The sequence below is a fragment of the Oryzias latipes genome, chromosome 14 (genome assembly GCF_053564925.1).
Source record: "Oryzias latipes strain Hd-rR chromosome 14, Olatipes_Hd-rR_3.1".
NCBI classification, from domain to species: domain Eukaryota; kingdom Metazoa; phylum Chordata; class Actinopteri; order Beloniformes; family Adrianichthyidae; genus Oryzias; species Oryzias latipes.
The window spans coordinates 19,766,254-19,780,587 of record NC_136250.1 but is presented as its reverse complement, the minus strand read 5'-3'; the positions used below and the strand labels follow the sequence as shown (position 1 = coordinate 19,780,587).

Below are 14,334 nucleotides of genomic sequence, written 5' to 3'. Positions count from 1 at the left end.
GGTGTAAACCTCAAAACATTACAGAGATTTTTGGATAAATCCTTTGCCCACGAGTGCATACTGAACATGCATTCTATAACAGCAAAGAGTTGATTGTTCACTTCCACAGTTGAACAAACCATTTTCACATTTGTCCCAGTAAGACGTGTTTCCATAGAAACTGCAACTCCTTGACTGTGTGGGCTGTGATCCACCTTCTAAATCGGATGCTGTGTCCCACACAAAACCATTCTATTTCTGTGCTGACGTAATGAAAGGTCTGTGTGATCCACACTGGGAAGCACAGAGGTAAACCTCTGCAGCTCAAATTTATTTAGACAGTCTGAAATGATTAAGCATCAGGAAACTGCGACACTGAGTGAGTTTCTTGTCTTAAGTTCAAAATAACTGATATATATATATATATATATATATATATATATATATATGAGCATATCATATATCATATCACATATATATGAGCATTTTAACCAGACAGAGATAGATGGGTTATCCATCGGCAGTGATGACTTCAGTAAAGCTGACACAAACTAGTACAGCAGTGACCCTGCAGCGAGGGCAGCCATGCACGTAAGTAACCTGCCAGAGGCCGGTTGCTTAAATCTCCGCGCGCTTCATTTTTTTATCCATCAGAACGGCATTTCAATACTCATCCACTGTTTTTTTTTTCCACTCAATTCCCCCAGTCGATGAATGTTTTTCTTTCTAAAATCAATAATTGACGCAGCATTTCTTTCTATTTGCCTGATCAAATCTACTTGATTGATCTAAATACAACAAGGCAGATGTTTGTGGGAAAAGTCTGAACCTTTTCATGAGACTTATCACAATGACAGAAATGCATTTGTCTCCTTGTCTGATCCCCTGTCCATCTCTAATGCAGAGTGACAACCTGCTCATATCAATTTCTGCAGAACTGCAGTAACTGTTTTGTCTTTTCACACAGCCCCATTGCCGAATCAAACAAATGATGCATCAGTTTTCTTCCCTCCGACTGCTGCTGGAGCCACACATCCCTCCACAATTGCTGTAGACTCCCCAAGATTATCCTTTCAGCTGTTGTGCAAACCAAAGCTCTAGGTGATGAGACTCATGACCCCATTGTGAATGAGCTCCAGCCAGAGCATTGCACAAGTGGGTCAAGCTCTGACAGTGGCTCTGACACTTTGACTGATGATGTTGCAGTTCTGAAAGCATCACTCGCCTATAGCAAAAAAACTGATCTGAATTTATTACTCAATAAGACAAATCTGTTGGTTCCTAAAAATCGAATTAGATCTAAATGTGAAAGATTACAACTGGTGACAAAACATCTACAAAAATAGCTTCAAGTGAATTCTGGAAAAGTGTGTTACAGACAACAGTTTTAAAATTTCCATTCCAATCGTCTTTTGATCTAAAAGTGGTCTTTTAATTATGATTATTAAGTTTTTAGCCCAAATAAAAACCCGTTTCATTTTCTAGGACATAGTTTCTGCAGAACAGCAATAGTTCATTAAAAATTTGCTTTTGAGTTGCTGAGAGCTCTCTCTTTACATGCTCTACTGCTAGTTTACACCTGTTCAGATCCCAAACCTTACCGTACAACATTATCCGTGTAAAAAAATGGCGAGCAATTATTGAGCTATCCAGCCAGATGTCAGCTCGGAAGAGGAAAACAAAGATGTACATTGATCTATATGTCTACAGGTGGATGCATCAGAATGGAGCAGAGGAGGAAGCTTGTGGCCTGCTGACTGTGGCTTCTACATCACTACTACAATCTGTTTCAAATGGCATTATTTTGTCTGCTGCAGATTTGCAAGGATTATAATAAAGAAATACTCAGAAATGCATTTTAAGCTTAATTTTCTTTAAACATGTCCTCAAACATGTGAATAATGCCACAACAGCAAGTTAATAAACACCAAATACACAATCTTCATTGGAGTGGGTCTTTAAATGCAAACATGCATCTCTATAGTTATAGTAAAAATGTTCAAATGTTTTTAAATTTCATTTAAGCACTGAGTCTCAGAAAAAGCACATTCAGCAGTAAAAACATTTGTAATGTTGCAATCTGCTTCACAGCTATTTCTTTCTTCAAGCATCAGACCATATTTCACTTTGAGGAGGACAGACTGTGTAATAATTCATGATGAATCTCAAAGATCTGAAAGTCATGCAGTTCTGGACGAAGATAATATCCATAAAGGGATTACTGGATCCCACCATAACCACATTTTATCATGTACTAATTTCTGTTGTACCACAGCAAAGAGGGTGATGGTTTTTGGGTCTTCCTTCTGTGCATGCATGAACAGTCTGTGCACTTGTTCAAGGCCATGTGAGGACAAAAACTAAAACCCTAATTTAGGTCATGTTTCCGAAATGCAATATTCATGCTGAATGATTAAACTGCTGTGCTTTCAAATTGTCTATTTCAAATTGTTTTTTTTTTTGTGTGTGTGGAGGCTGTCTTTAAAAGCAGATAAGACAAAATGAAACAAAAACCCACCTGTAAGGAGCTGGAGTTGTCCTCCAGGTTAGGTATAGTTCAGCACCACTTTCAGCACCATGGACAGCACTCGCACTGAAAAATGTGGCTGCAGGGAGGGAAACTGATGGCAGTACTGCATAACACACATGAATGTAACCACAAATGAACTCCTTCTTTCCATTGACCTAGTTTAGATTTTCTTAAGTAACTTTAGGGCTGCAAGGATAATTGTTTCATTTGTGCAGAATTTGAAAACCAAAGGCAGGAGTTTGTGTCCCCAAATCTTACTTCATCGAACTTGAAATCATTACATTTTTACGAATGTTTTATTTTTCACTCACCCCTTTTTCTAATAAAAAATATAATAAATGTTTCTAGGGTTATCCCAATGTTAAATGACTAAAGAGGTTTAAAAGAACTGAATATTTTGGATGCAGGACAGACTGAAAATAGAATGGAATAGAGTAATAACCCCTAAAGAAATTTAAATCTGTTAATTATGAACATTTTTACAAAACACATGCTTTCTATGTTGGCATTACTTCTGTGTAGGAATATGAACTCAAAGCTCTGTGTGGCCACAACAGAACACACAGCGCTGCAGTTTAGCTGAAAGCTTTTGCTAATCCCGACAAAAAGATTGTCAGCCTTTAAAATTCCAACAGCAAGACCATTTCTTTTTTATTCAATAATCAATTTCCAAGAATCAGTACAGTGGTTTATGAGGGGAATCTGGGTCAAAATACGATGGAATTTAGAGGAGTGCTGGAGGTGACGAGGGACGTATGTGAATAAAGGCGCAGTCAAAAAGCCGCTTTTGATGGCTCCCATTTCCCCCATTTTATCACAGACACAGAGGGAATGGATTAAAAAGCTTTATTCAAACTAGCCATCTAGCATGATCAGGCAGTACATTTAAGCCAAATAAGCAACATCAAAATCTGTCAATTAACTAGACTTGAAAATAAAGCCAGACCGTTCCCAGCCGCACATTAATGTCGTGAGTGGAAGTGGAGAACACTTTGATGAAACTCTCAAAGCGTGCACTACAGTCTGGCAGAGTATTTGTGGAAAAACGAAAAAACCTGACACAAATGAGAAACAACTCACTTTGACTAAACCGAAAGCAGCACCGCCTGTGCCACTCCCATCACAGTGAATACAGAAGATATCAAAAAGGTCTACCGTATAAAAACACAAAATAGAAAGCAGTTTCGATTTACAACGAATGCCTCTCTTGGTTTTTTTAGCCGAACACAATCTGTTCCGACTCCAAAAAGGCCCCTCGCAATAAGCAGTTCTAGAAACTACATCATCGGGGAGGAACTTCAATGTTTGTTATGCTAAAGGAAACACCATTATTTCAGCTGTCAACAGTCATCTTTTGCAATGCAGAAGGCACGCAAGGAGCTCATCGTATGTGCAATCTGGGAAACCTGAAAACACTGTTGGAATCTATATGTTCTGGCAGGAACTGCACACGTCTTATGTACTTCACAGCAAGATATCCCTCCTCACCTTACATCTTCAGTCTAACAGATAGTTATTTAAGGTGGAAAGCCTAGAAAGACCTAGACAGAAGAAAGGGGAGGTTACATTTCACTGACTCAGAGTGCACTAGGCAATACTCCATTCACACACAGTGAATTAAAAGTGCTGTCATTTGCTTAATAAATATTTTACACTGTATGCAGAGTCAGCATTAGAGTACTGTAGCCGTAACTAACACTGTTGTTCTTTTCATAATCCTTTCTCCCAGCCTCTTGACATTAACTTTTATCATTAAGCACCCTAATAAGAGCTTTGAGTAAGCCCCTTGTCTCAGACTAATTAAAGTCCTGGTTCCGAAAGCGGTCACTTTCTTCCAGGTCAAGACTCTTGTTCCATTCTGTTTGAAGTTACGTACACCCTCAAAATAACGTCATACGCACCACAACACAAATACGTAACACAAAATGCCCTTAAAGAAGCTCACAAAAGCAGCAATTAAATTTAAAACATAAAATTTAGATATATAAAACAGTAATATTTATAAAACCACATATTGCCCAGTTGTGCTTGTAACTTTACGTGCCCTGGCAGAGATAGATAGATACTAGTTAGAACACATTTTTTAAAGAATTATAAACTTATTAAGCAAAACTAACCCAAAGTGATTATAATAATTTCTTTTCTAGAGGAGTTTCTTTATACTTTGTCAATTTATTTTCAAAAGCTAAGGCAGAATTTGTGAATTTTGAATAGATCATTTTGGCAGCTGTTTTCTCCCTCTGCAGTGGCCAGCGCTGGAAGAAATGGGCAGGAATTTCACATGACCAACTTACTCAAATTATACACAGTAAATGGCTACAATAATAATAAATATCCTTAATTCCATGCTAAAGGTAAATATGGATAATTACTTAATCCGGTTGAACATGCACAGTTGTATTTTAGACATTACTTTTTTGCTTTATCTGTCCAGTTCTCGCGTTCTCTGGTAGAATATGTAAATGTACAAGCACAACTGTTTCCTCCTGTCAATTGGCAACAATAAATACATTTTATATTATTTTATTAAGATTATTTTTTTTCCAATTATCTCTAAAACTTGCACCTGACTTTTTTTTGAGTGAATAAAGATTTTACTAGATTTTAGAAAATAGCTTATAGTAAGTAAGAGTTTCTTTACAGAAAAAACGGAATTGATGTTTGACCCTAAACCTAATGCTTTTTTCCATTATGTTGGAGTGCCTTAAACTTTTGCCACCTTGTGTTTGACACATGCCTCCCTCTCCCATCCACAAGAGCAGAAAGGCTAAGCATCCACAAATGTAAACCAGATTTGATTTGACGCTGTTATTAAATACTATAGTGCAACTGATGTCTATTACGCTGAGAAATGGATCCCACTTCTGTCCTTTAAACTCGTTTTGCCTCTCTGACCTCATCTACAGAACTACATTTTCTATGATGTAAAAAAAAAGTATTTTTTGTTTGCATTTCGCAGTTGTCTTTCATTCTTTTTTGTCAAAACATTCAGAACTGGTTGAACACAAAATAAATACAAACGGAATCACTGTTGGTTATTGTTAGGAAGTCTTCCTGAAAATATTAAAAGCACCATGTGCAGGGTCTGAGTCATTGACTGTATAAGAGAACTGGACTGAGTGTGATGTCATCCATAAAAACAATGACTTTATCCGCGGTTCTATCTATCCCACTTTGTGAAATATTCCTACCCGTAATACAAAATGATAGATATTGTTTTTTTATCAGATAATACTACCTACTGTAAATGAACGAACGCACCATTTTGATTTCACAATTTCTATGGGATTTTGGCTTCTCAAAACCAGCGGGTACTTCCTGTTTGGAATGTGAGGAGGGAGGGTTCACTCAGTCCCTTTCTCATTTACACTCAATGATTTGAATCCAGAACAAAACCAGCTACAGTTCAGGATTTTTTTTTAACGATCAGTGGAAGAAGCATGTTTACCCTGATTCACATAGTTGTTTATAGGCGTGTTTTCAACTCTTGTATAAAAAAAAAAACGAAAGTAGCACGATGGCAAGGTAAGCACAAAGTGAAATACTGATGGCTTCTAGATCTACAGCACATCACATGATCCCTGGAGAATAGACAGAATTTATCCAATGAGACATTGAAGCGTAAAGTTATTTGCTAAAAGAGACTCTTTAGAAATATCCAGATGTCCTGATTTAAAAGATTAGTAGTCCAAATAACTTGAGGAAGAACCATGCAGATTCATGCTTCAGGGATTACAATGATAGAAAATCCAAGGTGACGTCAGTGTGTGGGATCGCCGGAACCGGAGGGAACCATGAGCTGCAGAGGAGGCAGTGAGGGAGGACAACAGTTTGAAATCTTCTTTGTGAGTCACGGTAAAGTTTCAGCCAGAGAGTTTTGCGAAGAGAGGATTCTATCACCGCAGCTGTCTTCTGGGATCCTGAGGAGGGGCAAAGCAGAGGGTTAACTAGACGTCCTCCTCAAATTGAGGTTAGAGAAAGTCATCACTCGTGCAACAGTGGAATGTGACTGGTTACTGCCACCATCAAGGGAACAAGTGGAAGGAGTGTTATGATCTTTTACAATTAAGTATTTAATCCTGGCCCATTCAGTAAAATCGTTATAGATAGCTCATGATAAACATAGCGCAGCCACTGACTGCAATAGGAATTTATGCAGTTTTGTTTTTTTGTGAACTTTTTATGGCCCAGTAGCAGTTCTGGACAGCAAGGACCATTTGGTTTTTGCAATTATTCTTTCCTATTGCGCATTTGAGTGAAAATTTTGGCCCCGCCACATACTCAAAAACTCGCCAAAATGTACCTAGTACCCGGTAAACTAAATTTTCAGCATAGTAAACGATTCATCCGTAAAAAATAATGACAAGGCAGGAGAAAACATCAAGAAAATGAATGGGGCCAAAATCTAAAATGAGGCAACAAAAAAAGTGTTCAAAATCCACTAATGAAACCAAAGGAAGTTTTGAAATTGTTATGGAAAGGCCACAGGACCTGAGGGGTGACGGCCATTTTATGGAAAAGTACGAAATTTGGCGATTTTTACTTTTTCCCACAACATGGAGAAAAAAACTTTTATTTGAGCGATCTTCAAGACAATGTATACGCCCGCACACACAGCTAAAGTCTACAGCCTCAACTGAAGTTTAGTTGACCTTTGACCTCAATTACCAGGGACATCAAAATATTTACTTTTGTCAGTTCGTCACCCCCAGGCAATCAAAAAATGAAATTGTTGCTATGGAGATAAAACCAAAAGAAAAGCCGCCATTCATGAATAGGTCACGTGCAGCTCTGACTAGGGTTCCAGGGGCAGAGGGGGATGGTAAGGAGTCTGTAGCAACCACGCAGCCAATGAGGGCGGATCAAAGGGGGGTGGGGGGGGGGGGGTGCTTGCGGGGCCACACAACGCCGCTTACGACTTCATTATCAACATAATTCCACAGCAAATGTCTATTTTCCCAAATTAAAACACATGAATTGATATTGGACGCTTTTCATTCTCTTTTAACTAGGGAGAGCTTTTATAGGACAATTATTTCCCCTTTTCTGTCTGTCATTTCACTTTGCTCTAAAACTCTACAAGCAATCCTGATGTGCACAACAGAGTTTTGAGCAACGGCCAATTTCCTTCCAATCTCAGCTCAATATAAGCGGATAGGTTTTTATCACTTGAGAGAGCAGCCAATTCCAGTGTCAGTGTTCGGAACAGTTTAGCATTAAATTTAGATCTTTCTTTTTGTTCTGGGCAGACAGGAGTAGTATAGACACACAGACCTGATTTGGTTCTATTTACTGGAAATTTGTTGATTTAATGTATTTTTTCTGAAAAATGTCACATTTCTTTTATGAAGTCAAACTCAAACTAAATAAAGAGGAAAAATAATTGGACAAAAATGCTCATACAAATATTGTGGCTCTACAAAATGTAGTTGGTAACCAGCATACCTCCAGTTGTAGAATGGACTTCCTTTCATTTTGAGTACTTCAGAACAGAAAAAAAGAGACAAGTTCAGTGAGATGGGACGGCCAACACACAAACACACAGCATAGATAAGACGCATCATGCTTAGACTCTGTTTGTGTCCACCTGTGCATGCATATTCACATTGTTTAATCTTTCAGTTGAGCATTTGGCTGACTTTACACAAGAGAACCAGCTGCAGAAGAAACAAACAACATCTGGATTGTTGTAGCACTTACACTTTGGTGACAATCTCTTCTGCACCAAAAAACTGCTCGAGATTTAGAATGCATCTCTTTTTTTGCAGTGATAACTCATCCTTGCAGGAAAAAAAAATATCTGGGCTTTCTTTGTTGCACTCCCCCACTTACGCCTACTAGTTATGATTGCGAGTTATGTGTCTGCAATTGATGACCTACATACAGCATAAGACATCAAGCTGAAGCAGATTTTGGGGGTGATAGCGAGGGGTTTGGCGTGATTATTGAACTTTTATAAGTATATGAATCATTATACAGATGCAGTTTCCAATAAAAGGACCTCTTGCTCAAACATCAATTTCATTGGTATCACATTTCTTTTTTACCCAAGCAAGAAGTGCAAAAAGTTGACCTGCCCCCAGAGCAATGTCATCTGGTGAGCGTTCACACACCAAACCTCAGACTCCCTTCACAGGTTCAAATTAAATATTTAAAAGGAGTTTTGATTTTTCAGTTGGTGCCGTCAACTTGGGTACTTGTCAAAGTGTGAGCATGAGCCACAGCTGAGGTACTGTTTTTACCAAAAGTACAAGGCTCTAAATTTGCAATATCCTGAAAAAAGGTACTAGTGCAATGTACAAAACTAACTATTAAAACCTTATCCTAAAGGTTTTTAATATTTGACAACTATCTCTCCAAATGGACTCAATCCAACAAGTCAAATTTTTCTTATTGTCATTTACAGTGTTCCCTAGTTTATTGCGAGTTACAGTCTATAAAGGTCAAATCTATGGGATTACAGGTGTTTTAAGGCAGTGAAACCCATCACTATACACTTTATACAATTTTTCTGACTGAGATGGAAACTTTTACACTTTTCTTTCTTATTTAAACTTTTAAAATTCAAACATTCATAGAAAATAAGTCCAGTATTATAGAATGAAAACAGAGATCTGATCGCAATCAAAGATTTATGTAACTCTGACAAAATGCACAAGCAGCTAGGGTGTAGGGAAAAATCGATTTGGCGATAATCGCGATATTTCATTTGGTGATACTTGTATCAATTTAAAATGCTGTCAAGACAATATTTATTCAATTATTTATAAACGTACTTCAGTGTCCGACTTGTTTTCTACTTAAACCCCTGACCGCTAGTTGCCAAAACAGCACACAGAGATTCTTTAAGCTACTCTACACCACACCACAAAAAACTCAAGCTCTTGCGAGAATCAGCTTGTGTTAAATACTAAATGTTCAGTCTACCTTGCAGTTTTTGTTGTTATGAGACATGCACTACGTAGTTTTGCTTGGAATGGGTACCGACCCGAAACTCAATCAATGTTTCTAAAAACGCCGATTGTGGTGCTTTGTAATGGGCTCTAGATGAGAACAAGTGACACTTGAAATGTAACGTGTATCCTGATATGTATCGTATTGCCAGACTCTTGCCAATACATGCCCCTACATGCAGCGTCTCTTTACAGGACACACGGCACGCAATTGAAGATTTATGCAGATTAGGCAAACTGAACCCATTTTGTACAGGAGATTGATTGACAAGGTCAACAGCCACATAGGACAAAAAACTGAAAACGAAAACATGCAACAGCAAAGGTGAACAGCGATATATATCAAGGGAATACTATATTGTAAAAAAATTAAGTTAGGTTAGGTCAAGTTTTTAGCCTTATTGTGAAAAAGTTGTAAGCAACATAAGCCCAAATCATCATCCGTCCTCTGTCCCTATAATTTGTGTTATACTATTGTAAACACATGCATGTATAATACACCACAAGAGTAAAATAGGGAACCCAAGGTCAATAGTTATCTACCAAACCCCGTGATCATTCCAACATACCTCCAGCGTGGATGCTCTGGAGTCTGCGGCTTCGCTGGGACCTATGCTCCTTGGTATGCTGGATACAAAATAGCCGGCACCTTTAGGAATTATCGGCTGTCGAACCACCACTTTACCCTTCCTGGTCTCTGCAAGGAACAAGCTATACCAGTAGGCATCACTAGAGATCAGGGTGGAGTCAGCAATGGTGGAGCTTCTCTGACTGATCACGCTGTTCCTGCTGACCACACTGTTTCTATTGGCTGGGGGGATCTTGATGGCCTTTGGCTTTGGCTTTTGACACTTGAGGACAATAATAACCAAAATGGTTATCAGCAGCAGAAATGACACAGCTCCCAAACCAATCACCAAGTAAAGATTTAGGTTTGTGAAGACGTCATACTCTATAGGTAACTCTGTTGTTTCCGAGAAGGGCATGGCATGTTCCACTGTTGATATCTTGATGGTGACAGTAGCAGAGAGTGAAGGTTCACCATTGTCTTTGGCAATAACAACCAGCCTTTGTTGCCTTGGGTCTCTGTAGGTAAACATTCTTGTTGTTCGAATTTCACCATTATACTGATCCAGGCTAAAGAGGGATGAGTCGCTGATCTGCAGGAGCTGGTACGTGACCCTGGCATTCTGCTCTGAATCTGAATCCACAGCAACTACCTTGGCAACCATGTGGCCCTTTTCTATGGATCTAGGTATCACCTCCTCCACCAAGGACCCCTGCGCTCGCCAAGGTGACACAATTTGAGGAGTGTTATCATTTTGGTCCAGGATGATAATATGAACAGTTGTGTTGCTGCTTAGTGGGGGATTGCCAGAGTCTCTTGCTTCAATGTGGAACAAGAACTCCCTTTCTCTCTCATAATCAAAGGTCTTCATTCCATAAAGATCCCCGTTTTCAGGGTTGATGGAAAACAGCATGGACATTGACATGTTAACAATTTCTTTCTCCATTATAACATACACCAAATACTGGTTCTCATTGAGATCAGGGTCAAATGCACTTAGAGATGTCAAAATTGCGCCTGGTGGATTGTTCTCCATCACGTGGATTGTGAAGATAGATTGAGAGAAGGTGGGAGCATTGTCGTTGACATCCAAAATCTCCAGTGTAATGGTCTCATTATCTGATAAAGGGGGGAAACCTCTGTCTCTTACTCTTAATACTATTTCATATTTACTCATGACCTCTCTGTCCAGTGGCTTCGACACCAGCAACTCAAAGTAGTCTTCTGAAGACTTGTTCAGGAGGAATGGCAAGATATCCTGCTGGTTTAGGGTGAGGTCCACTATTCCGTTCATTCCAGAATCTTTGTCGCTGACACTGACGACTGCAATCAAGGTTCCTACAGAGACATCCTCTGCTACCGCTCTTTTCAAGGATTTGATGGTAACCTCTGGGTGGTTATCATTCAGGTCTGTGACAAACACCATCACCTTGCAGTGTCCTGACAGGGGTGTGGACCCCCTGTCCTGAGCCTGGATGTACATGTCGAAACTTTGACTGGCTTCATAATCGATCACCCCCTTCACTTTGATCTCACCTGAGTTTGGATCGAGAGAAAAAATCTCCTGCGTTTTCTCAGAGGTATAAAGTGTATAGGAGTAGATCAGCTCAGCGTTGGAGCCTTCATCCAAATCTGTTGCGTTAAGGATCATGACTACTGTCCCTGGTGCCGAGTTTTCTGAGACATTGACTGCAAATACCGGCTGAATGAACAGGGGGGCGTTGTCATTGATATCCAGGACATTAACAATGATGCTGGCGGTGCCGGAGCGGGGAGGCACCCCTCCATCCACAGCGGTTAAAATCAAATTATGAACCGCATGCTCTTCTCTGTCCAACTTGCCCTTGAGGACCAGATCGACATATTTAGAGCCATCGCTGCCGGTTTGAATGTCAATGCCGAAGTATTTGCTCTCACTCAGGTAGTAAGTCTTGATTGAATTGGCTCCCACATCCGCATCCACGGCGTTCGTCAGCGAAAATCTCTCACCAGGAGGGGTTGCCTCAGAAACGTCCAAGTGCATTGTCTTCCTGCGAAACAGGGGCGCGTTGTCATTGATGTCCAAAATCTCCAGCTCAATGTTGAAAATGCGAACCGGGTTTGAAAGTATGACTTCCATTTTTAGAAAGCATGAGGTCGTTTTCGTCATGCATATAACCTCCCTGTCCATCTTCTCGCGGATGATCAACTCCCCCGTGTCTTTGTTGAGGTCGAGGTAATTTTTCCCGTGGATGACATCGAGCTTCGCGTTGCGCTCCTCCAGACTGCGGACATCCAGACCCAGGTCTGCCGCCAAATTTGCAACAAAGGACCCCTCTTCCATTTCCTCCGGTATGGAGTACCGCGTGATGGAGAGCGTAAATCCCCACAGTGCCACGAATGTAAAAAGAGCCACGACGAATCGTGTCCGCAGCGCTGCACAGTCAATCGCCATCGTTGTGTTTAGAGAAGAGCGAGGGATGATTTGTCCATACGATCAGGTTCTTCTGATGGAGAGGAATCCCGCTCTCATTCTTGCACCCACGTTTTTGCAGGAGCTGCGGTCAGCCGTTCACGGCACTGTGCCGCTGAAGGAGCGCAGATCTCACAGCAGTTCCGCGCAGGGGCGCACACACCGCCTGGGTGGGCAGGGAGGTGGGTGGCCCCCGGGGTGGAAACTGGATGAAGATTTTTATACATAAATATTAGTTTAAAAAAAAGACCCTTTGCTTTTATAATGTTGAAATGCTTTTTTCCCTTCAAATATATTAAATAAGAAAACAACGATTGACTGGCAATTTAATTTGGACTGTTTTGAGATAGAAAATCTGTTTTAACAGGACTTTCCAAGCAGCACAAAAAATAAATGAAAATGTATTTTTTTTCTTTTCCATTTAAAAGAAACATGCTTGCATCAAAAATACACTTACTGTGTATTTCGAACGAAAAGTCGCTGTGGATTATAAGACGTAGCAGGAAAAAAAGTATAATAAAGAAAAAAATCAAATATACGTCGCACTGGAGCATAAGTCACAGTTTTGTCAGAAATTCTGTTAACAAAAAAACTTGACCAAGAAAAAACATTTTATCCTGAAAAGCAAATCCTAATAACAGAATAGATAACAATAATAGATTGAATCAATGCATGCTTCACGACCATAACACATTCAGGTCTCATGAAAAATAGGAGCAATCTAGTATATATGAATAATTACATTTGAATAATTAGTAAGTAAGTTATTTTCTATGGGTGACATCACACTCATGTTGTCCAGTTCTTATATGCAGTCAGTGTGTCTACATAATCAATGTTGGCTTGAATGCAGTGACATGTATGAAAATATCAAGATTAATCAAATGGCTTCTGTTACCTAACCTTTTGGAACTCCAATGTCTTTTTTTCTTTTTTAGACATCAGCGTTGATTTTGAACAACAGCAATGTATAATTTTCATATTTGAATTTCAGTATCTTTATAAATAATGAATTTATTTAGTTTTGTTGCTTTGGAGTCCATTGTGGGTTTTTACCACACATTAAACACACACAATTAATTTAGAAGGATGCATATGTACAGGTAGTTGCATCTCTGTGCTGTTAGTTATAGCACCACACCCCAGAGCATAAGCACAGACTTATGCTCTGAGTGCTTATGAAAACGCTCTTCCTCTCCTTTTCAAGAGGGGGGGTTGGGAAACAGTGATTCTGCCGACTGGAGCCTAATCCCCAACCACCCTCCTTTTCTGTACTGCATCTCACAAAACTGATTCAGGGAGGGGTTGAGAGATCAAACCTGTGATGCATCTTTTGGGCTGGGCTCCTCATCAGTTGTCAGTTCTCGTTTAACCCCCATCAGATTTTAAATACCCTATTTATTTCTGACGTCACATTTCCATTACTTGATCCACACATATTGCAAAAAGAAAGGGGGTTGCTAATGATCCTTTCTGCTCCATTATATCTCATCTATGAGGGGCCAGCAGCTGGTGCATGGGGGGTTAGATGCATCCCCTGGGGTTTTGGTGCCTCAAACCAAGTGTTGTTGGATCTATATTTTCTATTTATTCTGGCAATGTCAGGAGCCAGGGAAGCCACTTCCTCTCAGCATCTGTGTGTGTGTGTGGGTGGTGGTGGTGGGAGGGGGGATCCATGTTCACAGATGTGTGGGGCAGGGGCCTTGCCTCTTGAACAAAGTTGCTGCTTTTTTACCAGTACCCATGGCAAATGATGCATGATTTACTGTTTTTCTTAATTCCTGTTGTTTCAGAAACAGCTGTCTATCAAGGGAGGGGGTGGAGGTAAGTGGACAGTCAGTAGGATCCTGGC

General features: G+C 39.8%; 1 protein-coding gene across 2 annotated transcripts; it reads right to left on the bottom strand.

Moving 5' to 3' along the window:
* Positions 1-3,341: 3,341 nt before the first annotated feature.
* LOC101164085 (protocadherin alpha-C2) lies at positions 3,342-12,650 on the bottom strand. Of its 2 annotated transcripts, XM_011483696.3 has the most exons (3): positions 10,032-12,650; positions 7,955-7,991; positions 3,342-6,429 (listed from the first exon to the last, which is right to left on the bottom strand). In XM_011483696.3, exons 1-2 carry the CDS (start codon positions 12,462-12,464, stop codon positions 7,980-7,982), a joined length of 2,445 nt encoding a protein of 814 aa, XP_011481998.1. In that variant the 5' UTR covers positions 12,465-12,650; the 3' UTR covers positions 3,342-6,429; positions 7,955-7,979. The 2 variants fall into 2 exon arrangements, with proteins under 2 accessions (XP_011481998.1, XP_004076726.2); XM_004076678.5 differs by lacking the exon at positions 7,955-7,991.
* Positions 12,651-14,334: the final 1,684 nt, after the last annotated feature.